The sequence below is a fragment of the Squalius cephalus genome (assembly GCF_949319135.1).
Source record: "Squalius cephalus genome assembly, chromosome: 3".
Classification (NCBI taxonomy): domain Eukaryota; kingdom Metazoa; phylum Chordata; class Actinopteri; order Cypriniformes; family Leuciscidae; genus Squalius; species Squalius cephalus.
Window position 1 is genome coordinate 53,155,831 of NC_137124.1, and position 26,609 is coordinate 53,182,439.

Sequence of the window (26,609 nt, forward strand, 5' to 3'; positions counted from 1 at the left end):
TTAATTTTACTAAATTAATACATTCATAATTTTATATTTGATTTTTATGCCCTTAAAGGGACATGGCAATGGAAAAAAAAATATTTCAATGCTTTCGCGTTCACTCGCAAAAGTTTTGCGTTCCCCAAAGAAACGTCTTGGTTACGTATGTAACCTTAAACCTACGTGAACTGGACGTCCCGTCCTGAACTGACTTAGCTCTCTAATAACTGAACACTGTATTCGGTACTTCTATACCCCCTTTCTCTAAGAGTGATAAAATCTCCTGACTCAAAGCTGAGACAACCCAGGGACACACTGTCGTGGGAAGAATCCCACTGAAAGGAGGTGGGCCTTTCCGAAATTGGATGGTGTAACCGTGCCAAACAGTATGTGATACCCACTGTTAGATGATTGCAGGCTTTGCCACACGGCCAAGTTATCCGCCAGGGGCCTTAACCGTTATATTTTTGGAAACTGCCAAACCACAGGTACCAATAAATCTTCTGATTGTAGAGAGCCTCTGGCATCTGCGAAAACAGGAAGGACAATGTGAAGAGACCACATTTGATCTTATCAATATAGACTGCTCTCCTTGCATAGGACCCCGAGGCACATGAGTGACGGGAATCTCTAAAACAGGAAGCTGTCCAATTGCCGGGCATCGACAGTGTGAGCTTTGAGCGCCGTCATAAACGGGCCATGCGCACATGACCCTAGGGCTTTTTTCCGAACTCCGAAGGCTGGGATGCATGGAGTGTCTGAGGCATTGCTTGTCGAGAGGGCTCAGCCTAAAACCGCCTGAGGCGCAATCTGTGGTGGGATGGTTAAAACTGGAGCCAGGAGGCCACGATGAGGGACCTGTCTATTGCCCAGGCAGTATGCTTGGTAGCTCTCAGCGCCAAATCAGTAGCCCATCTGAGCTCCTTAACAGCCTCTGGAGTCAGGCCCTCTCCCTCGTCCAGCTCCTTATGCAAGTCTGCTCTATAAGCTTGGAGAGTGGCTGCCGCCTGTCCAGCGGCCATGTCAGATTTTCCGACTAAAGCATAAGTAATATTAACACGGCTTGGATGGCAGCAGGGGCCATTACTTCCAAGTCGGCGCGATGTTGGCCACAAGAGCCTCTTGTAGATCAACATCACCACATAACCTTGCTCCGCCATCTTGGAAACAGTAGCGAAGTGATGGAATTAGTAATGCACGCCGAAAAGGGTTGCTTCCAAGACCTTGATACCTCATGGTGGAGGTCTCGGAAGAAGGGGAGAGGCTTACGGGGCTGGGCTAGGGGTGCGGCTGGTAAAAAATCGGTCATCCAGATAGGCTGTTAAGCGCCGCCTGAGCATGCTGAACGCATCTGTCATGAGTGTCTCCTCCTGCGATGAACCTGTCACACGGATCTCCTATAGCTCATCATGTCTGCTTGAGAGGAGTGAAAACTGCTCTGAAAAGTATGAACACGAGAAAACGCTTTCTTATGGGCAGCAGAAGATTTGCTTCCTGAAGAAAATTAAATCTGATGAAATAGCACGTATTCTCGGGGCGGTGCCAAGCGCTACTGGCCAATGAAATGGCGTAATGGTATAAGGGCTTCAGACATTCATCACACCGAAGGTGTTCACATAGCGACGGCTATCGCAGCGTTGAGTGAACCTATGAAAGGCAACCCGTGTTCCCTCGCAAAACCTTAGTGTTCTTTCCGAGCAAACGCGAAGTTTCTCGGGGGAATGTAAACATTTTGCGAGTGAACGCAAAGTTTCTCTGGGGAACGCAAAAAATGCTAAATCATTGCCAAGTAATTTTCCCCCCTATATCCGTAGTATGGAACCTCTACAGTATGGAGCTCCTAAAGGGACGTGGTGGTGGAAAAAAATATGGGATGGGAGGAAAAATATATATTTCAATACTAAAGGTTTTGAGAGCAAACGAAAAGTTTCTCGGGGGAACGCAAAACATTTGCAAAAGCATTTTCCTATCTATTTTTTTTCCCATCACAATGTCCATAGGAGCTCTGTAGATTTTAGCAACAGCATTTGTCATACTACAAACTCACTAAAATGTATGTCATCATTAATAGAATCACATGTCTTCATGACTAGCTCATAACCTACTGTCCTTTGTTGTTGTTTTAAAAGCAAATAAGCCTTGATAGATAGGTTATTTTTAATGCTAATTTTATTCATCCTGCAGAGTTGGATTTTCAAGTGATTGTAGTAATTAGAGCCCTGCACGTTCATATCATAACCAGACGGTGGCAGCACAGTCTTTCTGGTTAAGCTTAGTTATCCGTTCACTCCATGTGGAAACCTGGTGGAAAATTGTCTTTGTATGTGGATATGTACAAAGATTTTTCAAAGTTGTAAATAAAACAAAGATTATTGGAATATGATTTACAAGAAAATACTATTTCAGTCCTTCTACTTCCAAATTTCACATTTAATTCAGTGTTACTTTCTGCTTCTTAATTAATTGTAAAATTATAAAATTTACTAGTGAAAATTACTTGTTTGTAGTAATTGTTGGTACTACACCAACGTTTTTTCTGTGTAATACCAGTGACCCCCCATTTTTTTTATCTGTCTTTACTATTGATATGAATCTGCAACTACGATTGTTTATTCCCATGAACACTGTTTTAAACGTATTTGTTTGCTCATTTCAGGGGCTTAGGAGCTCATCTTTGTCACCACCTGTTAGACTTTCAGCAGCAGGTCTCAGTCCAAGGTCTGTTTCATTTTCTCCATCACCCAGACCTGCATCACAACCCTCTTCTGTTCAGCCACAGACTGCCCGGCAAGACCGGAGTCACAAGCCGCCCAGCCCGTGGGAAGCTGCCTCACGCCACCCATTGGGGCTCGTGGATGAAGCTTTTACATATCTGGACATTCAACAGTCTATTGCCTCCAACCTGCGCCATGCCGCTCAGACAAAGCTCTTACCCGAGCCCCCGGCCGAGTGGAAGGCAAAGGTTGCATATGAGCCTCCACCGAAAAACCAAAAAGACAGTTTGAGTCCATCACCTCTGACTTTTCTGTCCCCAACCAAGAGCACAGCGTCGGCACCAGCTGGTCCCGTCCCGTATGTGTCACCCTTTAGACAGTGTCAACCCCAAAGGTCAATGACAGAAGCTAACCTTGGGGCTTCACAGGGTAATCCAAAGAAAATGGGGCCTCATCGACTGAGACTCTATAAAGCCAAAGATAGTAGTTCTTGGAGAAGTTAAAAGGAGAGCCGGGAAACCCTTTGTATGCAAGTCGCGAAAGTCAAATCAAATAGGGGGGTGTTTTGAAAGTGAGAAAAGTAAAATTCTTAAGGCTACTATTGAACAAAAAGATACTGAAAGACAGAGAAGTTGATGTTGCAGAATGAGGGTCCGTGAAAGTCAGAAGGCGGAACTATAAGTTGATAGAGTTTATAAAGATTATTTTTTACTACGTTTGATAGACAGAGTGTTACAACTGGCTTTTAAAAACTCACACTTACAATACAATAATCTAATCTAATCTAATTTTGATCAGTGGATGTGCATCCCTTGTGAAAAATAAGTACACTTTAGCATACTTTAAAAAAGGAAATAATACACTTTAAAATATATATACTTAAGTGCACCTAACTGCAAGTTGATTGCAATTTAATGAAAATGTATTAGTTAAAATTTCTATTAAATGTAATTAGCTTAACTTTAGAGTGTTTTGACCACTTAAGTAGTCATGAAAGTGCACTCTTTTAAGGACACTTAATACATTTTGTCATTAATTACTCACCCTCATGTAGTTCCATCCAAACCCGTAAGACTTCCGTTCATCTTTGGAAGACAAATTAAGATCTTTTTGATAAAACTTTATAAAGTTTTAAATAATAATATTTTTCTTATTAATATTATCCATATTAATTGAGCCGTTCGGTCAAGATTATCTGAAGAGACTCGATCACTTTATGATGAACAGATTGAATCAGATCGTGTCTCCTCAGAAAATTTGCACTAAACCGCTCAATTCATATTAGTTTTGCGATCTCTTTATGAACTTTTTGAAGTATCAAAATGGTAGTTCTGTAGCTGTCAATAGAGGGACAGAAAACTCTCAGATTTCATCAAAATCTAATTTGTGTTCCAAAGATGAACAAAAGTCTTGTGTGTTTGCAACGAAATGAGGGTGAGTAATCAATGACAGAATTTACATTTTGGGGTGAACTATCCCTTAAGTGGCCTTTTATTTCATTAAAGGATTAGTTCACTTTCAAATGAAAATTAGCCCATGGTTTACTCACCCTCAAGCCATCCTAGGTGTATATGACTTTCTTCTTTCAGAAGGATACAATCGGAGTTATATATAAAAAAAATGTCCTGTCCAGCTTTATAATGGCAGTGGATTGCAACCGTCAGGTTGAAGCTCAAAAAAGTGCATCCATCCATCATAAATGAACTTTACACGGCTCCAGGCCAGGGGGTTAATGCGAGTAATGCGGATGTACCGCCATGACACGCTACTTTCGACGTCACAAGTTGCGTAAGTTGCGCATTAGGCGTAAGTAGACTGCGTTTGGCCGGAAGCTATAAACTTTACTTTGTGACGTGTTAAATATGAATATTTTTCTTACACAAACTCATCGCTTTGCCTCAGAAGGCCTTTATTAACCACCCGGAGCCGTGTAAAGTTCATTTATGATGAATGGATGCACTTTTTCGAGCTTCAACCTGATCCACTGCCATTAAAGCTCGGAAGAGCCAGGACATTTTTTAATGTAACTCCGATTGTATTCGTCTGAAAGTCATATACACCTAGGATGGCTTGAGGGTGAGTAAATCATGGGCTAATTTTCATTTTACAGTTTACAGTTGTTGTTTTTAAATATAGGCTACTTTTAAGATTTAAAACACATTAAACGTGCACATTCAGTTCATTAAAGTTCATTCATGAAGTGCACTTCTTTTTCACAAGTTTTGAACTAATGAATGGATTAAAGTGATACATGCATGATAATGATACATGCTAAAGAAATAACAAAACATAATAGGTCTTCATAATACGTAAATGCTAGTATGAGACACATTTCAGCACTGTCCGTATTTAATTAGCAGCACTTTTTAAATTACTGCATTAAAATAATTCAGTAATAGGCTGCTTCGGTTGTGATGACAGCTAGAATCATAGTCATAAAATTAGAGAAAGATCATTTTGTTTGTGACTGTGCTACAAAGCTATTAGGCAGAAACTGTTGAATTAGTAACAGTCGTACTTGTTACATAAGCTTCACTAGAAAAGATTAAATCACTCTTCAGTGACCCGGTCTGACCCTTTACCACATGCCCTGTTGCCCCAGACTCAGATTCACTTAAACAAATTCACTACTATTTGCTGATAAATGGAAGAAAAGAGAAAAACGAATTTAATGATAATTTCTTAAATGTATTTTGCAGCGAATGTCTGTGGGTTCTCATATGTGACAATGCATGCTCTCAATCCACTTAAAAATACATGATACTAATTTGTACTGAGTTGTTCATGCTTGTATTTCTTTATTCAATGACTGAACGTTTCTATGAGAAGGATATCAGAAAGCTCAAATTTGACATGTTTTTGTCAAGATACAAAAATATGTTTGGATATTTGTGGAATTGTCAAGTGCATCATCTGACACAGAGTGGAGCAAGCAGCTCGCTTTATACTGTTTTGCCCAAGTATAGCTCAGTATTAAGTAGCTTGTGTGATTTACACTCCACACCACAGCTCCACTTTTTGTATGTGACTGACATAAAACCATGCTTGCACTTCTATTAAAGTAACATGTGTAGAAATCTCTCTGCATATAGTTGGTTTTTTTTCATCTTTGTGGAGTTTTTTGGAGGGAAAAAGTATGCTGCATAGCCTTAGGGAGAGTCGCTTTCAGCCCAATAGTCTGTAACAAGTTGCCTGTCTAGTTATATAATGTCTTGGGAGGCCTGGCTCGACTCCCGAGCTTGTACTTGTCATACAACCAAACTATGTGGCAGCTGACATTGAAGACTGAACCGTGTTCAAAATAGTTCTGCAATTAATCTGCTATTTGGGATATACACTGGAGGAAACATGTAAATTAAAGTCAGCGTCGGCCATACCAGTTATAGTGCAAATAATTATTTATAGAATAATAAACATATTCATGGCTTGTAAAAGTACAAGGACATCAGTGATTACACTTAAAAAAATATTTCCTTATGTCTGCGATCTAAAGATTGATTACTTCACATGACAGATACTGTGTCTGGGAGTGACATTTTTATTTGTTGTTTATGGGAAGGATGAAATGAAAGAGTTAGAATGCTGGACAAAAACATGTACAGTAACTTCACACGCACCATTAAATGAATCATATGAATTGCTAAGCTTTCTGCAGATAATGGCTCAGATATGCTTAACTAAGATCACAGATTATAAACGACTGGTTATTACTCTGGTTAAAGCTATGGGCTTTGGGTGACTACCCTTGTGGAAAAAAAGTGCACTTAATTGTATTGAATGTGCACTTGTAGTGTACTTCAAGTAAAAATAAAATTACATCCAGATAACATAACACATAAAGAGAGTATACACTTTCATGCCTTTGTTTCTTAACACACTTAAGTACACTTTTAAAAGGTGCACTTTGTAATAATGTCAACTTACAAATTTTACTTTAAAGTGCATTTTGCATCATGTTTTAATAATCTTTCGTTGTGCTTTAAAGTACACTCATTTTTATGTGTTGATTAACATATGCTTGATTATAATATAAACTGTAGTATGCAATTCAATATTACATGTAAAGTTAATAAGTTTTAATTGTACTAAATTGAAAGCTTCATCATTATGTGAAATAAAAATATTACATACAAGTTTCAATAGAAAATATAATAAAGTGCATTTTAGTTTACCATATATGCTTGTAAATTCGGCAGTACACATTATAAAGAAATTAGAAGTATTTATGAAATAAGATATAAAGATGTTAAATGCTAATTGTATTTAATATAAATATAAACTGTAATGCATTTTTATTTAATTGCAATTATAATGCACTTAAGTGTCTGAAAACATTATTATTTCCGTAATAAGTACTCTTTTTAAAAGTATACTTAAGTTTAAGATTTTTTCACAAGGGTATTTACTGTATAACATTATATGTATATATATATATGTGTATATATATATATATATATATATATATATATATATATATATATATATATATTAGTGGTGGGCCGTTATCGGCGTTAACGCGCTGCGTTAACGCGAGACTCTTATCGCGCGATAAAAAAAATATCGCCGTTAATCTATTCTCCAAGTTGGGTTGGGAGCTGGCTCAAGCTACACAAGCTATGATGACGCAATCTACCCGCGGCCGCGTGGAACACCCGGCTGCAACGCATCATATTCGTCGTCATCTTAAGTAAACACGGCTGAAAGTGAAAGCTGGTGTAAAAGATTGGTTCGGATTTAAGCCGTCCAACGTAGACTGTGTGGTGTAACAGTTTGGTAAGTTAACACACGACTAATCCGTTCTACCACCTCAAATTCAAAACGAAACATATCACTGAATACCAGCGCGCGCGTATTATTCCCAATATATCTTAGTGAGTGGTGTAGCACATAATCTCTTTTTATTAAAAGCGCCCGATTTTAAGAATCGTTGTTGTGTTTCTTTTTAACTGAAAAGACATCAGTTAGACAATATTCTAATTTTAAATGTGGGGTTTCATAAGCTCCAAGCCATATTAAACATTAGACCTACTTAAGTCTCTGCAGCTATAGTGTACTTAAATTTTATTTATCTGCAAAATTATGTTGTATACTTACAGTTTTGCACAATATATGTTCTCAAAACTACATACACCCTTTCAAAAAAAAAAAAAAAAAAACATTTAGCAGTTGTTTAGCAGGGTCTGTGTAACCTGTTCTGAAATGGTTTTATTATAATATCGTTATCGCAAGAGGCTGCAATGTAGGCTATATCACAATATGGATTTTAGGCCATATCGCCCATCCCTAATTGATAGCCTATAGTAGTTGATAATAACATGGGATGTTGCCTACGGACGGTAACAGTACAGTAGTAACCTTTTAAAGTCTATGAGTGGAACAGCTTTCTCAAGCAGTTTGTGATGCATTGTGGAAACAGGAGATGAGCCCCTGGTCTAATGCGCCACCTGGCTTGAGAAACCCGTTCTCAAAGACTTACTTTTATAGTCATTATTTGGGTAGCACACATATTCTGAATGTCTTCGGCAGAATTCAAATGAGCCATTTTAATCTAGATTAATCTAGATTAATTTCAAAATTAATCTAGATTAAAAAAATTAATCTATGCCCACCTCTAATATATATATATATATATATATTAGTGCTGTCAACCGATTAATCGCGAAGTTTGTGTTTATGTGTGTGTATGGAGTATAATTATTTTCTATATATAAATACACACACATGCATATATATTTAAGAAAAATGTGTTATTTATATATAAAATATTTATATATAATATAAATTATATATAATATAAATATATATACACAGTATATACATGCAAATATTTCTTAAAGGGTACATAACATGCACAGTTTCACCTAATCTCATGTTAATCTTGAGTACCTATAGAGTAGTAGTGCATCCTTAATATCTCAAAAAAGTGTTTAGTTTTATTATATTTAGAAAAGAAAAATACAGCTTTCCGATTCTCTCCGGGAAAAGCCGAAGTCCTGGAGGCGGAGCTATAGAGTCAAGCGGTAGTTCTTGATTTCCAGCAAAAGACAGAAATCTGATCCAGTTGTACTTACATGAATGGGGTCTTTTATCACTTGGACCGCTCCACGTTTTAATAGCAAACGATTTGCAAATCCAGCGTCGACCTGAGCCTTGTTAATAAAACATTCGTCACTGAAACGACCAGAACACACAACCGCACTTCCTACACTCCGTTGCTGCCCCGGAAAAACAAACTGCATCCACTGTTCCTGTAACGCTGGGTTCTTTGGAAAACTGAACACGGTAAGCTTTCCCTCACATCCAAATACACACTTTTTTGGAAACATTCTTGAACAAATCCTATGCAGCGCTGCCGATGATTTCCTGTTGAAGCGCGTTGATGTGCGCGGTCTCGCTCTCCTCTAGTCGACGTGCTCGCGGGCGCGCTTTTCCGGGAGAAATGCTCATATAAGGAGTTCCACTCTCATCTACGTCATTAGATCCACGATCTAAAAAAAAACCAGCCGAAACTTGTACCAACCCGGAAGTAAGATTTTCAGCATAGAAATTCTCCGTTATTCGTCCAAAATATTTTTTTAAAACTTTGCCCATGTTTAGCATGAGAATCCATCTCTTTAACACTGTAAACAACTCTGAATACATGAAACACCATTGTACCCCCCCTTTAAATATATACATGCATGTGTGTGTATTTATAAATAGAAAATAATCATACACCGTACACACTCATATATTATGTAAAAACAAACTTTTATTTTGGATGCGATTAATCGCGATTAATCGTTTGACAGCCCTAATATATATATATATATATATATATATATATATATATATATATATATATATATATATAAATCAAATTTTAAATATATAACAAATCTAATTTTATGGAGTATTAAATGGTTACACTTTATTTTAAGATGTAGTTACAGTACATTGTACTTACTCAAATAAATACTGAGTAATATGAATTAACTACATGTACTTACTACAGAGTTACTGTTTTGGTTTAGTTACTTGTAATTATGCATAATTTACTGTTATTACTAAGTACATGCAGTAATGTATACGTCACCTTAAAATAAATGATACCTATTAAATTATATAAAATGTGTTGTTATGAACCTGCTACGATAGGGTGTTTTATATCTTTGCTCCAAACCATAGAAACTAGGCCATTGACCATGTTAACCAAAACTTGGAACTGAAACTCAACAATGTCCCGCTAATGAATGAACTGTACAAACACAGTGAAGTCATAACCTGAGCAGACACCTGGTGTGTCCATTACACTCAAAAGTGTTAACGTATGTCTGTTTGTGTGTGATCAGCTCTATTAATAACCGCATGCTGGTTCAAACGGACAGACTAACAGCTGGCCCTCCTTCTGACACCCCTCTCCCTTGTAGTCCGCTCCACCAGAGTCCCTCAGTCCTGGTCAGAGAGGGAACAAGCACAGGTTGCAGTGATCCAGACTGACCCCACTTACCTCTGTTAAAGGATACTGACACAACCTGGCACATCGCAGGTAAGGAGCCCCTGCCTCAGGTGCTTATGCAGCAGGGATGTGTGGGTTGTGTGTACAGTGTGTTAAAAAGTTCTGTCAACTTTTCTGCCATCATCAACATATAATGATATACAATAATGTCTCAAAGCAGTACGGTAAGGTCGCAGTCATCACTGGCCCTCATAGACTGCATATGGGGCTGAACTGCATTAGCCTGTACTAGCCTGTACTATGTGCATGCTGTTGGTTTCACATATTGATGTAGTTTGTGTATTTAGCAAATAAAACATTGAGAGAATTAACTAAAATGCCTTAGACTAAATACTGAGGTCAAGGTACAGCATACTCTACCTAATGGGGGGGGGGGGCATGGTCCCTTGTGAAAAAGAAGTACACTTTAGACTTTTTTACTTTTATAAAGAGTGTTTATTGCGGAAATAATATATTTTATATTTTAATAAAATATTTTAATATATTTAACTGAATGTAATGCTTTTTGGCATGAAATTACATGTTATTTACAATTAAATGAAAATGTATTAATTTATATTAAATGCAATTAGTTGGGTTTTTGACCCACTTAAGCACATCTTTATATATGATTTCACTTGGGATTCTACTCTCTTTATAATATTGTTGAAGTTTACTGCTAAATGTACTGCATTTATGGTAAATTTAGAATATACTTTAATGTCATTTCTATTTAAAGATTTTTGATATGTGTTTAAATAGGCCTATATTTGCAATTGCACATTTGAAATGAAGAAATTGAAATTTAGTACATTTATTAACTTTAAACGTAATAATAAATAAAACACTACAGTTCAAATTATAATCAAGTACATTACATGTGCTTTAGTACGTTAGTCAACCAATCAAAATAAGTGTACTTTTAAAGATAGTTCAAACATAATGACTTAAAATGCACTTAGTGTGCTCTCTTTAAGTATACTTAAGTGGCCTTTTATGTCATAATTATATTATCTGCAAGTACATTTTTTTAAATAGAATTGTAAGATTAAAAGTACACTAGTGCACATACAATACACATAATTTCTAAATATTGCATTTTTTTTTTTTTTTTCATATGTTTTAGGCATGAACCATAGTACCATTCTTTAGTATGGTACATGGTATGTACATGGCAACAATTCAAATTTTCTTTTAAGTTTTTAATCTAATTTTATATCAGCTTTTTGTTTCAATTATGCAAATAAATTATTTTTTTATAGTTTTAGTCAATGGTAACAACACAAATTCAGCCCTGTTAGAGAAGCTTTCCATCAGACATTACAGTCTTTAGTAACATGGTTAGCGAATAGCATGTAACAGCACAGTAATGGATCTGGACACAAACTACCACCTTTCCCCTGGTAATCCCGCATGGTGTGACATCACAACCTTCGGGTGCAACGTTCTGTCGAGTTGGGTCTATATCAGGCATATCGATTCACAGTCCCCTGCAGAACTACACAGGGAGCAATGCCTTCGCTCAGACGTCATGTTTAGTTGCTCTGGGTTATTTAAAGGGATGTGCTAGTGTCAGCCGTTCAGCAGGTGTAATATATGTCACCCACTGGACTATGAATGTCATTATGTGTTTGTTTGTTTGTTAGTTTGTTGTGGTTGAAAATGTGTGAGATTGCAAGGGGCAAAATGTTGTAGATTCACATTCCCTAACTTTGTTTTCCACAGACAGCATGTCTCAGCATACTCTGATGTCAACACAGGAGAGGAAAATGCAGGCGGCTGCTATTTGTAGAGAGATCCATGCCACTGATGGTACTACCATTGATTTATTACTAACCTCTGTGTGTGTGTGGTATAGTATAGTGTGTGTGTGTATATATATATATATATATATATATATATATATATATATATATATATATATATATATATACATACACACACACACACACACACACACACACACACACACACATGCTACAATGTGTTTAGAAAATCTATTGTGCTTATCAAAGCTGCACTTATTTGAATGAATTTTAAATGTAATTTATTCTTGTGATGCAACGCTGATTTTTTTCAGCATCATTACTTCAGTCTTCAGTCACATGATCCTTCAGAAACAATTCTAACATGCTGATTTGCTGCTCAAGAAACATTTCTTTTACTATCAATGTTGAAAACAGATGTGCTAATTAATATATCTTTGTGGAAACTGTGATACTTTTATTCATGATTCTTTGGTAAATAGAAAGTTCAAAAGAACAGCATTTATTTGAAATAAAACTATTTTATAACATACTAAAAGTATTTACTTGGCCTTTTAATTGTTGCATCCTTACTGAATAAAATAATTTATTTTCTTTTTTTAAAAGGCTTTCAAGTTAATATAAACCTAGTAATATAAACATACTGTAAACAAAAACAAGCTAATTATAGTACATTTAGACATTTAGGCCCACTGCTCCACTGTGCCTATACTTAACTATATTTTGGGGACAAATTTGTAGAAGTAACTAAAACCTGACAAAATCTCCAAAAACCTCCCTTTAGGGACGTCTTCATTTGAAAATCTGGTCTAAAAAATTTTTTTTTTTTTAAATGCAAAACTGCAGAAAGTTTTGTGTGATGGGTGGGTTTAGGGGTAGGGTTAGAGTTAGGGGATAGAATATACAGTTTGTACAGTATAAAAACAATTATGTCTATACAATGTCCCCATTTAGATAGCTAAGTAAACGTGTGCGTGTATGCGTGTGTGTTCACTACTCACTGCTTCTAATGTGTGTGCACTAACTTGGATGGGTTAAGTGCTGAGGACATATTCTGAGAATGGATTACCATACTCGGCCTTCACGTCATGTCACTATGTTACATTAAAATACTGTTAAGATTTGTGTAATCACATTTGTATAGTGATTAGATTAACCACACCCTGGACAGCTAAAAATACTAATCCGTAGAGATGTATAACTACCGAGAGCAACTAATCCTTTTGTAGTTGTCTGTTTGAAACTCTATTTCGGGGAGCGGACAACTGATCGGCCAGTGGCTGACGGCAAGATGATGCTTGACAGCTGTAAGAACATACCAGTAGGATAAATTTTCATCCTTTGATATGCCTGTAAGAGCTCCTCGAGTGACCTGCATCACAGCCTTCAATAACTCAATTTGGGCCTCTGCTAAAGGCAACTGACTACTAAATTGAATTGTTGGTCAGTTATCAGGAACACTGCAGCATCACAGTTTATACAGGGGTGTCAAACTCAGTTCCTGGATGTCCACGGTCCTACAGAGTTTAGTTCCAACCCTGCTTCAATACACATACCTGTAGTTTTCAAACATGCCTGAAGGACTTGATTAGCTGGATGAGGTGCATTTGATTAAGGTTGAAGCCAAACTCTGCAGGGCTGTGGCCCTCTAGGAAGTGAGGGTACGTTTTCACAACAACAATGTACTAAAATGGCCAAAACACATAAAAAGTTTTCTCTTTTTATTTAAAATTTGTGTTGTGTAAACGGACCCTGATTTTGACAGGGATTAGTTTAACATGGAGAGGTGGGGTAAAGTAATTATTACCAGACCATCTCAGTAATCATTACGGACAATGTCAGTAAAGATTATGGCGACTTTTACCTCCTGTAAAAAGGTCCGGAAAAATTACCTCAGGTAATACTAATCCTGTGCGAATAGACCCGCTGTAAATATGTACGTAAATATTAATTTCCTGTTTAAAAGTAGTTTTCTGTGGTTTTTCATGTATGAAGGCACTTGAAAAAGCCTTCAGTTGCGTTCTGTGGCAAAAATTTTAGAGAAACTTCTTTTAGCGCAAGGAAAGTGCCTATGTTTTATATATATAAATATAGGCTGTGTTTGCACACGTGATATCAGAAAGCAACGTAGTACGCACATGACGACAGGGAGGTGACGGCGGTGCGTAAATCGAGTTCCCTCACACTTCTGCTAGTTTTACTGAGATTTCTTATGCTGTGCGAATTGGCCATTATTATTACAGACTTCCTGTGGTAAAATTACATTACTCCATCTACCCTTGTAAAACTAATCCCGTCTGAATAGGGCTTATGGATGCACAACTGATTACTTCATTTAAAATACATGTGATGGTCAGGTAGGGTAACCCATACTCTGTATTTAACCCATCCAAGTTAGTTCACACACATTAGGAGTAGAGAGTAGTGAACAGACACACTGCAAACGTGGTCACACACACAGTGTGGCAGCCATTTTGCTGTTGCACCCGGGGAGCGATTGGGGGTTTGGTGCCTCGCTTAAGGGCACCTTAGTCATTTCCTGGCGGTATTGAGAATCAAACCCGCAACCTTCGGGTTACCAGTCTGACTTTCTAACCATTAGGCCACTACTGCCTATTTTTAAAATGAAATTGTGTTGACGTAAACTTACTTAGTTTTTACTCTTTTCCACAGAAGCAGAGATGGATCTAGGAAGGAAAGTTAGCGCACCAAAGGAAATCATGTTGGAGGAACTTTCCTTAGCATCAAACAGGGGCTCCCGTCTCTTTAAGATGCGTCAGAAGCGCTCAGAGAAATACACGTTTGAAAGTATTCAGAATGAAGCCAACACACAGCACAGCGTAAGTGTCATTTGTTACATGGAACACAGAGTCCGTGGTCCAAAAGCACAGAAGGTCTGTGTGTGGTTATATACAATTCAAATAACCACAAATTCTCATTGTAGTGACCATTCCGTTTTTCTTTTCTCAGATTGATGCCATTTCTCTGGGCCCAAGTGCTGAAATGACAAACATTTTAAGTCATGAAAATTGTCTTGGAGTTGACGAGGAACACAATACACTCAACCCTGAGACTATTGCCCCAGGTTAGTCCACAGCAATTTCTCTTTTTTTAGGGGTCCAAGGACCAAGGGTGCAGGAACCCCATTGTACTTATGCTGTTTTTGACAATTTTTCATTTTCTGCCCTAAAGCAGACATCTTCAACCCTGCTCCTGGAGACCCACTGTCCGTTTGATTAGGGTTGGAGCTAAACTCTCCAGGACAGTGGGTCCCCAAGAGCAGGGTTAAAGAACTCTGCCCTAAAGTGTCTGAGCATCAGACATCACAAGTCGTAGAGACCTCAAACTTTGTTGGGATGGTTCCAAATCCCCCCTCACTACTCAGGCACCCCCCCCACACACACACACACACACACACACACACACACACACACATGCATCGGTCATCCCAAAACCCTGATGAAAGTTATCAAAAGAATTTTGATGAAGACACAAGTCATTTAAAGGCACACTATGTAAATTTTCGCCACTAGAGGTCGTTTATTCAAAACAAAGGCGTAGCTTGATGACGCCTTGATTTCGCAGAATCATGGGAGTTGTCACCTCTACCGGTGGAGAATACGACGGGACTCGGACAGAAATCATATTCATGGATGGCCGCTAATGTATTGAAGATTTATTAACGTTACGAAAGCCTTTGGAGCGGAACGAGGCCGCGGGAGCGATTGCTAATGAGAGACGAGCACGACACACACCTCGAGAGCAGTGGAGCTTTTTTATGCCGCAGACCGCTTCCGCTTCTCCAGTCATGCGTATGTGGGGTAGCGTTTTATCATATTAGATACAATTGAGTGTGTTGAAAGTTGTTATAATGCTACTCTGTGCGTTTGCTCTGCAGCTATGAGACACTGTTGCACACTGCAGTGAGCTAGATCGATATTAGGCATGGTAAAACATGGTACTCACGGTAAATCAAGAAAACTACATTTAAACAAAAAGACTAATTGTGTTGAGCTGTATAACAATGATTAGTTTTCTGTCGATGAATGGATCCAAACAGTGGCTGACCTGCATAATAAAACACATAATATATTAAAGTGTCTTTGGTGGTTCTATGGTTTCTATAGAATAAAACCTGAAATCGGGGGTAACGCGGGTCCGTGTCCTGGTTAAAACTGCTTATTTCTCTGGATTTAAACATTCTTAGAAACATTTGGGATCATGTAAGTACACAAATCAACAAAATATATAACATTGTTCTAGTGGTTTTTGGATATTTTGATTCAAAAATCTTACATAGTGTGCATTTAAATGGTCTAGCATCGCCCATTTTGACTATGACTTGACACTGCTCAATACAATTAACAAAACTTGATACTACAGAGCCCTTAAAGCAGAGGAGTCCAAGCTTGGCCCTGGAGTGCCACTATCCTGCAGAGTTTAGCTCCAACTTGCCTCAACACACACCTGGAAGTTTCTAGTTTGCTTAGTAAGACCTTGATTAGCTGGTTCATGTGTGTTTAACTGGGGTTTGAGCTGAACTCTGCAGGACACTGGCCCTCCAGGAGCAGGATTGGACACCCCTGCTGTAAAGGGACATGGTGATGGAAAAAAATATGAGATGGGAGGAAAAATGTTATGTTTCAATGCTTTTGCAATCTCAAAAAGGTTTTGCGAGCGAACGCAAAGTTTCTCTGGGGAACGCAAAAGCATTGACACATTTTTTCCGCCGATCTCATATTTTTCCCATCACCATGTCCCTTTTAGGGGCTCCATATGAAACACATGGGCTGAGTCCGAAATCCCCCCATATACCCTCAAATAGGGCGTTACTTGAGGGGACAGTCATTTGTAATGGTGTCCGAAACCATAGTGGACGTTATTGAGTGCACTCTTTCAATCCCACATTGCACGGCATTAACGATTGTACATCCGATGTACGCTCAACGGCTGTCCGAATTCACTCACTCGTTTTCATCCTCTCCTTCAAGTGAACCGTATTAGTGGACTAACGTAGGGAATAGTGAATGATTGTGGTTTAGGGGGCGATTTCGGATTCAGCCATAGACAACAGGATATTCTGAAGATGCACATCAAATAAAGTCAAAATAAAAACCTATCATAATGACATAATAATCATCACTAGGAACAGAACACAGAGAAATCGAAACCAAAAGAGCCTACACATGAGAATGAATCTAAACTTTGATTATTAATGTACCGTTTCTGTGATTTATTTAATATACAGTATAGAGCATTTACTGTTACATGCTGCACACTACATCATTTACATCTTGAGCATGTAATTCCTGTGGCCGTAGGGTCCTAACAGGAAGCTTGTTAAGTGTTTCCTGTGTCCTTTAAGCAGTGGCACAGAGACGCAGCTGTCCATGATAACATCTTAAACAGATCCTATCCTTATAACTCCCTGATATAGCCTTAAGGCTTGGCCACCCTTCCTACTGTAGATTGGTGGATGAGCGCACATTTACCGTACGTCCTGCTATTTTAGTGTCTTTGAGGCTTCATTAAGAAGGGGAGGGGACGATACAAAGACCGGCAGAAGAATTTTTGATTATAAATAAACAAGATTAATATCAGACAAAGTCTCACTGTGAGCGAGAGAGAGAGAGTAGCCACTAGTATCACGCTATGCATTTAAAAGTGATATCCAGAGGGGGAAATATATATTTATATTTTATGTAGAACAATATTTATCTGACAAAATTATTTAGCAAAAATAAAATAAAACTATGGCTACAAGTGTTTTTACTATGCAAAAACTAAATTTGTAGAAAAACAAAAAGCTTACATGAAAAAAATACATTGACTACAGCATAATGAGTTATTAATATTTCATTGGTTCTCTCTTGCATGTGTTCATAATCTCTTTGTATGACCAAAAATGATGTCTGCACAATTTGCCATGTTTCATTACGATATCAATAATCAAACAATTGTCTCCAAGCACAACTACGCAATTATGCTTACAAAATCTGAAAACTGAACTTTGATTTGACATATTTTGGGCGGTTACCTGTAAATGCATTACAAAGAAAGGAATTAAGTCTCAAATATTTTTCACTAAACCATCTTTCGACATTTTTGAGCGAATTCCTTTTTCCTGTGCGCTACTAGTCAGCAAGCATAAACTGCCTCCTAATGAGAAATGTTTCATAGCTCATCAGCATCTTGATGTGTCAGAGCACTGCCCCATGAAAACAGTGTCTAAAAACGAATCCCCCCTGCTGTATTTTCATTTCTCCGAGGCCCGTTGAACTGCCCAGACCCTCAGCATTGAAAAATTTTTTTTCCTTGAAGCCAATAAACTCAGGAAGGAGATTGTCCACATGAGGGTGATATGTGACAGAACACCCACATTACATAACTGCTGTTTTGGGCTTGCTGGCCCTGCCAGTGAACAGCGATTTGAGGTATACTCTTTTTGAAGGGTCCCCCTCCGTCCCTCCACAGCATGTTTTAGAACCTTGTGAAGCCTTTTACTGTAGATTAAATGATGACCAGACAGTAATATATCACTGTAGAAGCTAACAATACCCTTAGCAGGAGCTAACAGTGTGCTAGCTGTCCATACAGAATAAAAACAACCTAAAGGTACTGTAGCTAAAGAGCTAAAAAATGTAGCAATATTCCCTTTTTAACTTCCCTTGTGAAAAAGAAGTGGACTTAATTGTATTGAATGTGCACTTGTAGTGTACTTCAAATCTTAAAACTTTAAAAAACTGTACTTGCATATAATATAATATTAATAAAATAAAAGGAGTATTAGGTGTACCCATAGGAATATTTATTGATCAGTCAGTGGTTGGTTTTCCTAAGCTCAGGAGAATTGTGATTCTTATATGTCTCTCAGTTTAGTATCAGTGTCTCAGATGTTTCTTCTAAAATTCCTTTGGAGAAATAAAAGTAGACACAACTGAGACATGAGAAAGTTCTGAGAGAAGGGGTCCAAAATGAGAATGAACAGTGAGAAACATGGGAGATCTCTTTATTGTCTTGATTTAATCTCTTTCAAGACTCTATTATATTAATGTTTTATTGCTCAGAGTGTAACATGTACATTCTGTCATGTTCTGTTTTGGTTCCGTTTTCACTGTGTTTCCTGTGTTTTTCCTGAGTTCCAAGTTATTGTTAGTTTGGTTGTTAATTAGTTCCGGCACCTGTTCTATGTTGATTACTCTCCCGGTGTATGTAACCCTCATCCTTCCTTTGTGCTTTGTAACAAATCTTTCCCTCGCGGGTCAAAATAACTCGAAGCCCTAAAATTATACTTATTTTTTTATCCATAAAGCTTTATTTAATTTCATTTTGAAAATATTTTATCTATTTTTGAATGCATTTTTTTTTTTTTTTACTTTAAATTACTAGTAAAAATAACACACAATTTCATGCATAACCGTTTTGATTCAGTTCAAAATATCTTACATTGGGTGTCTTTGCCGACCTCTTGTGGAAATAAAATGATATAACATGAAATTTCATGACTCTTGCCACTAGATGGCCTTATAGCTCTATGGAGCAAATGAGCTGTTCCGCTGGGTCCTAAAGTCAGTTCTTTCAGTTTGCATTCAGATACACATGTAGACATTATAAAATCTCTTTTTGGGGGGTAAAGTTTTACCATTTTTAGTTCGAATTTTGAGCATTTTTAGGTTTTCCTATGTGTACTGACTGAAGCATTCCTCGCATTCCATTCATTTGTAAGGGGGTCAAATTGACCCGCGGAGAAGGATTTGTTACTTTTTTATATTTCAACCACAAAACTCCTCGAATCTAGTCAAGGTTTTTTTGTGTATTCATGGTTCAAGTGTGACAAATGTCCTAGGGTCCTGGACCACTCCGATGAACACTCAATTAAAATAAAAAAAAATAAAAAATTAAAAATGAGTTTCGGGTCAAAATGACCCGAGGGAAGGATGAGGGCCCGCAGTTCTATCAGTTCATCTTTGGTCACATCAATGTTTAGTATAGAAGCTTTTGTTTTTTCTTCTGAGCTATTAAAGATTGTTCCCTTGAATCTCCTGTGCTACACCGAACGTGACACATTCTTTTATTTTATTTCTTATTATATTACATTTCAAAACTCTAGAGCAACATTCGTCACAATTGTGTACTCATGGGAGTCACTTCAAAGATTTTACATACCCAAAGTTATCAAGACAGTAGAGAAAGGTAATCAGTAAAGGACAGTGATGTGTCAGAACTCATAAGTATTATAATTTCTGGTCCGACAGTGGAAACGCAGCATGGTTTTGGGCTCGGTGCTCCGGGCCCGAGGCTTTTAGCCTGGCACGGCCCGTTTAAAGCCCTGGGTGACAGCTCAAACAAGCAAAAACACGAGGGCTCGTATCACAAATGTTTAAAAACTCTGCTCTCTTTTTGTTTTTTTTACATTGCCTGCACATAAATTCTCTAGCTTCCATGGCAGATCACACTATAAATAAACGCGTAATCGTTTACTTAAATGTTCTCTGGGTTTACTTCAGATCTGATCTGAGCAATTAATCAGAATTGAGCACTAAGGCTGGCAGTGTGAACGAAGCCTAAGCTCAGTAAACTGAGGGGGTGATTCACTTATATTTACTTATTCTTACCAGTTACAATTCAATTAGAGAGCTCTACATTTCTCTGTTCTCTCTTTTTTCATTTTCTGATATGTGCTTTGTCCTGATCTGCCACTTTTTTTTTTTTCACTTGAGCACTTCTTGTTTGTTTGGTTTTTTATTCAGATGTCTTTCAGATGTCAGTCTTTTAATCCCTAACTGTGTTTTTGGTAACACTTTGCTTTATGCCTTTATGTGTAATGCATTGTAAAGGTATCCATAATGTATGTTATTATGCATAATATCTTTTCATAAAAAAGTGCATTATATTTGCAGATTCCTTGTTGCATCTGAAATTGGTTGTTTGTCATGCGTTTTAATGCATTATATTTTCTAAAGGTGTGTTCAATGAATAGATAAGTATTATAATAACTATGGTTACAATTATTCATGAGGTCATAGGTGCATTATAAGGCATAATTAATGCATTAAAAATGTCAAAAAATTCATTCAAAAACTCCTTTTATTATGCATTATACTGTATATAAGGGCTTTAAGTAAAGTGTTTCCGTGTTTTTCTTTATCAGCATTTTTTGTCATTCAGCATGTCTTGTAACTGTTTATGCCTTATTTTAACTTATAAATCCCCCCCCCCACCCACCCACATGCTTTCAACAGGCTATGGTGGTCCCTTGAAGGATGTTCCCGCAGAGAAGTTCAACTGTACAGCAATGCCCAGATCCTACCAGTCCCCCTGGGAGCAGGCCCTCATCAGTGACCCCTCTCTGGCCGAAACGCTGGTCGCCCGCATGCCTGAACCTGAAACCAGACATGAGATACCTCAATACAAGAGCTTTAACAGGTTTGTGCTATACTCAAAACTTGTAAGAAATCGAAATTTAGTTTCTTAATTAAAATTCTTGGACTAACTGTGTTTCATTAATGCGCATAATATATAATTTAAAAAATGGAAAGCTAAGCAAGTGTTATATTACTATTATTTATATACTTTAATAGTACTTATTAATGTTTTTAATTAACTTTATTTTTACTTTTTATTTTTATTTCATTTTCAGTATTAGTATTTTTTATGTGCTTGTCATTTTTTTATTATTTTTTTTTTAAATAATTCTATTTATTTCTTTTTTAATTTATCTAGCCTACATTTCAGTTTTTGTTATTTTTGTACGTTACTTTAACTTAAACTTATATCAGTTAGTTGCCATTGAATTATAATTTGCAGTAATAAAGTTAAGTTTTTATCTAGTATTTTTATTTTATATTATTTCAGCTTTATCTCACTTATTAAAAAAAATTGTTTTAAAGTCATCATGAAATCAAAATTGACTCTATTTACTTTGTTAGTGCACATTACTGTGCAAGTTAATACAAAGAAGAAAAAAATTTGTTTGTCGTGGTAATCTTTAATCAAAATCTGAAAATTTGCTTCAGCTCTAGAATGGCGTTCGTTGACTTCGTTCTCTTATGACGTCAGTTCCTATAGGCGCGTAGTGTTTCTTTACAAAGTGACATCGCCACCTACTGGCCTGTCAGCATAATACAGCGTTTTTAGTCATTTTTACTACATCGTTGTCGTGCAAACATATCCTTAGTTACCAATAACAATACTACAGAACATGCTCAGCTTATTGCACTGGTCCATTCTAGTATAATGCCCAATTTTTACAATCAAATCAATTCCCAGTGGAAAAAATAATAATGGGCCATTTTTCTCTTGAATATTATCTTGCATATGTAAATATGTCAAATTACAAAAATAAAATGGTTTACAAATGCTGTGCTATGTTGACTTTTAAGTATATATGTTGGAAACCTGCCTGAACATGTTTAATGAGCGGAAAGATGCCATCCAGCAGTCTCTGAATTAGAGCCAGTCAGCAAGATAATCTGATGAAGTGGGTGATCTAAAATGTTGCAGGGTTTGTACAGTATATGCTACACTTTTTGCTGTAAGATTGTTTCTGTTGTGTTGTCTTACAAAACCATAAAGCTCTCATTAACTGTCACTCCTCTAATTGAAGGGTGGCTATTCCATTTGGTGGCTTCGGCAAGGCACCCAAAGTCTCTGTTAAACCTCTTGATGTGGAACCCGGCCACGCCATTCCAAGTCCCATGGCCAGAGCACCTGTCGGGGTCCAACGGCCCACCTTCAACAGAACCGCCTCAGGCTGGGTTGCTGACAGTGCTCCTCTGATACTTCCCAGCATCCCCCTTGAGCCCATATCATCTATGTCTTCCACATTTATCCCAGAGTCAGATGACCTCTGAGCATTATCCTCGTTTTTGTGAACTTCATTATCACTGGAATACACACTACTGGTAAAAAGTTTGGAAAAATGATTAATCTTTATAAATGATTTTGAAAGAAGTCTCTTATGCCCACCAAGGTAACTCTTATGCCCACCAAGGTGCCCACCAACAAAACAGTAATAGTTTTATATACTGTATATATATATATATATATATATATATATATATATATATATATATATATATATATATATATATATATATATATATTGTAAAATGTAATTTATTCCTGTGATGCAAAGCTGAATTTTCAGCAACATTACTCCAGTCTTCAGTGTCACATGATCCTTCAGAAATCATTCTAATATGCTGATTTTCTGCTCAAGAAACATTTCTTATTGTTATTAATCCCGAAAACAGTTGTTTTCTTTCTTCTTTTTTTTTTTTTTTTTGTGTGGAAAGCATGATATACTACCATTCCAAAGTTTGTGGTAAGTAATTAAGACTATAAAAAGATGAAGAAATTAAAGGGGTCCTATTATGCCCTTTACTAAGTCTTGATTTTGTTTTTGGGGTGTACTAGAATATGTTTTCATGCTTGATTGTTCAAAAAACGCATTATTTTTCACATATTTTATATTATTACAGCTCCTCTCACCCTAGTCTGGTTGAACTCGTCATTTACGATGAAGCCCCTCCTTTTGAAATACGAAATGTGCTGTGATTGGTTAGCTGGCCCAGTGTGTTGTGATTGGCACCGCTTAGCGCATGTTCGGGAAATGTCCCGCCCCTCCATAACCACGAGTTCTTCTCTAGTGTAAAAATAAATAAGGATGTTGTCAATTTCAAACTATTTCGAGCCTAATTCAGACCCTGACAATGTTAACAAATGAACGAAAATTCTGCTTTGCATCACAGGAATGAATTACATTTTATATTTATACATAATATATTATAATAGAAAACAGTTATTTTTAATTGTAATAATACTTAGATCAAATAAATGCAGCCTTGGTGATCAGAAGAGAATTCTTTCAAAAACCTTAAAAAATCGTAATTATTTCAAACTATATGCTGGAAGTGTAAAACACCTGGAATGTATGTAAACAAAAAGTAAATGTAGCATACTGAAAACGTAAGACACTGAAGTAAGGCTATTATATGGCATGCAGTGACTGATTTCTGATGGATTATTGGAAATATCTCCTAATGTTGATCTATACCATTTCACTAAGCTAATGTAACCCAAAGACTAGAAGGGCTTGCCAATCTGCCCATATAGACCTGTAAATATGTATGTATCAACATTTGTTTAAATTATTGAATAAACAAAGCATTCAATGAACTTGTGTTTCCATTTAAACAATTTTCAAAAGTAGCTTTTTGGCATTAACACAGCATGCACTAGTAGTAAATTAGAATCCAGTAGTGCATGACTACTGTACGCACTGCACTGCTTGTGTCGGTTTTTTTCACTACCAAGGTTAGAGTCTCCAGGGCTGACAAATTGAATCTGTTTTCCTGACGCAGCCGAGATGAGCGATGAGTCTCTTGCCTTTTGTAAGGCTGCTGTCTCTTGCATTCGATCAGACAGCCGCTGATGGGCACAGCACATGTCCATCACAGCTCAACTTCAGCCCGTTTACACTCAGCTGGGTCTGTGCTTTGCATAAAAGAGATGCAATGGCATAAAAGGGAAAACGAGGTGAATAAGAAGCAGCTTTGACATTTTTCATCACATATAATGCTCTCGAGGACCTTCTGCAGTCAAATATTTTTGAATAATTGATCTTAGAAACCGATTTGAGCGGTGCTAGGGAGGGAAGTGGTTTATTATATACATTATGCATAACAGATTATCTACTTTGCTGTTTAAAACCTGAAAATTATAGTTATGTTTGTTTCACAAAGGTTTTTGCTGTCATGTGGTACAGAATTTCTATTTGGTGAGAAAGCATCTGCTAAGAACATGTACACTTTTGAAAATGTTCTATATAGTACGGAAGCCCTGAACCGCAACTAAAAAAAAATTTATAAAAAAAAATCCGTAAAAAATAAAAAAAATTCTAGCATTCCGAGATTAAAGTCGAAACATTCCGAGAATAAAGTCGAAACATTCCGAGAATAAAGTCGAAACATTCCGAGAATAAAGTCGAAACATTCCGAGGTCGAAACATTCCGAGATTAAAGTCGAAACATTCCGAGATTAAAGTCGAAACATTCCGAGATTAAAGTCGAAACATTCCGAGATTAAAGTCGAAACATTCCGAGATTAAAGTCGAAACATTCCGAGATTAAAGTCGAAACATTACCAGAATAAAGTCGAAACATTACCAGAATAAAGTCGAAACATTACCAGAATAAAGTCGAAACATTACCAGAATACAGTCTTCGTGCGTGCGTGTGTGTGTGTGTGTGTGTGTGTGTGTGTGTGTGTGTGTGTAAACTGGATCTACACAAAATAATAGCTTTACTTTTATCTTGCCTTTCAACAAAAGGAAAATCTACAGGTCTACCAACATGGCATTAGGCTATAGGACGTTATAAAATATACTGTGCCGAAATAGACTTTAGCCTACAGGCGAAAACACTTTTCAGACTGGATCAAGATATCCAGCTTAATGAATGCATGAATGAGGCATTTATATAGCGCTTTCATATGTCTACTGTAGGCCTACACTTAAAAGCGCTTTACAGTCATTTCAGGGAATCTCTCCTCAACCACCACTAGTGGTTATTATATTTTAGGAAATCCATGTCCGAGGCGGTTCGACTTCACAAGTGCATTTCCTTACACAGACACACACACAAAAATTCAGAATTGGAAACACGCCCTATGCACCAGTGGACGCGCACCGTTATGAATGCACACACGCAACTTCTACAGAAGACTGTATTCTGGTAATGTTTCGACTTTATTCTCAAAACGTTTCGACTTTAATCTCGAAACGTTTCGACTTTAATCTCGAAATACTAGAAATGTTGTTTTTTTTTGACGGATTTTTTTTTTTACGTTGCGTTTCAGGGCTTCCGTAATACAGAACCCTAGGGTTCTTGACTTAATTTTTAAAGTATACTATGTAACTTTTTTTGTTCAAAATTAACTAAATTTAAATAATGAGTCAATACATCATTAATCCTTCTTCCAATGTTTTTGTCTTACCCTGAAGTAGGCCTATTATAAGTGTTAATATTTTAGAACTAGTGGGATGGGTTTTTGCGGGAAATTGTGTACATGTGTCACTCGCCTGTGCCTAGGCTACGTAAATTTAAAATATGTAAAATCTCAAACCTCAGGGGAATCTCCTATTTTAAACAAACGCTGAATCTGCTGGGAAAGAGACGTGACATGTCGTAATAAAACAAGAATCAACATTGTCTTGGCTTTTCGGAGATGGTGAGAACTGAGGGATTTGAAATGTTGTAAAAGCGATTCGGAGATGACGCTTTTATTAGGTATTTTATCGAACAGATTAATTTCCATATGTAGCTATAGCTCTGTAATGGAGTTCATATATCTACTGTGAAGGGTCATTTCATTATGGTTGTTGTAGCGATGTGCTGAATTTCTTTTTTTAAGGAAGTACCATGTTTATTAATGGGTAAATCTACAGTAACATCTTCCGTTAGTAAGCTTGAGATCTAAACTGGTTATATCTCTTAAGCCTAGTAGTGAATGTTTTATGAGCAATATGATAACCATAGTCACGCAGAGCTGAAGCACAACCAAAACAATGTTCTTCTGCAAAATGCATGCAGTTTTGTTTTTAACTGCTAGAGGGCCACGGTGTACCCTTAAAGAACCATTTCTGCCAAAAAAAAGTTTCTATACAAA

The 26,609-nt window shown here is 37.0% G+C and overlaps 1 protein-coding gene across 2 annotated transcripts; it reads left to right on the forward strand.

The window, feature by feature from the left end:
- Nucleotides 1–10,089: 10,089 nt before the first annotated feature.
- Nucleotides 10,090–22,950, forward strand: myoz2a (myozenin 2a). 2 transcript variants are annotated; one of them, XM_079866480.1, is made up of 6 exons: nucleotides 10,090–10,224; nucleotides 11,899–11,985; nucleotides 14,613–14,779; nucleotides 14,910–15,024; nucleotides 21,182–21,365; nucleotides 22,546–22,950. In XM_079866480.1, exons 2-6 carry the CDS (start codon nucleotides 11,904–11,906, stop codon nucleotides 22,790–22,792), a joined length of 795 nt encoding a protein of 264 aa, XP_079722606.1. In that variant the 5' UTR covers nucleotides 10,090–10,224; nucleotides 11,899–11,903; the 3' UTR covers nucleotides 22,793–22,950. The 2 variants fall into 2 exon arrangements, with proteins under 2 accessions (XP_079722606.1, XP_079722607.1); XM_079866481.1 differs by lacking the exon at nucleotides 11,899–11,985 and having other exon boundaries at nucleotides 10,131–10,224; nucleotides 22,546–22,925.
- Nucleotides 22,951–26,609: the final 3,659 nt, after the last annotated feature.

Coding starts and splice junctions, on each gene's coding strand:
- myoz2a (XM_079866480.1), top strand. CDS start 11,904: ATGTCTCAGCATACTCTGATGTCAACACAGGAGAGGAAAATGCAGGCG. Junction 14,780..14,909: donor AAGCCAACACACAGCACAGC/GTAAGTGTCATT, acceptor TTCTTTTCTCAG/ATTGATGCCATTTCTCTGGG. Junction 15,025..21,181: donor CCCTGAGACTATTGCCCCAG/GTTAGTCCACAG, acceptor TGCTTTCAACAG/GCTATGGTGGTCCCTTGAAG.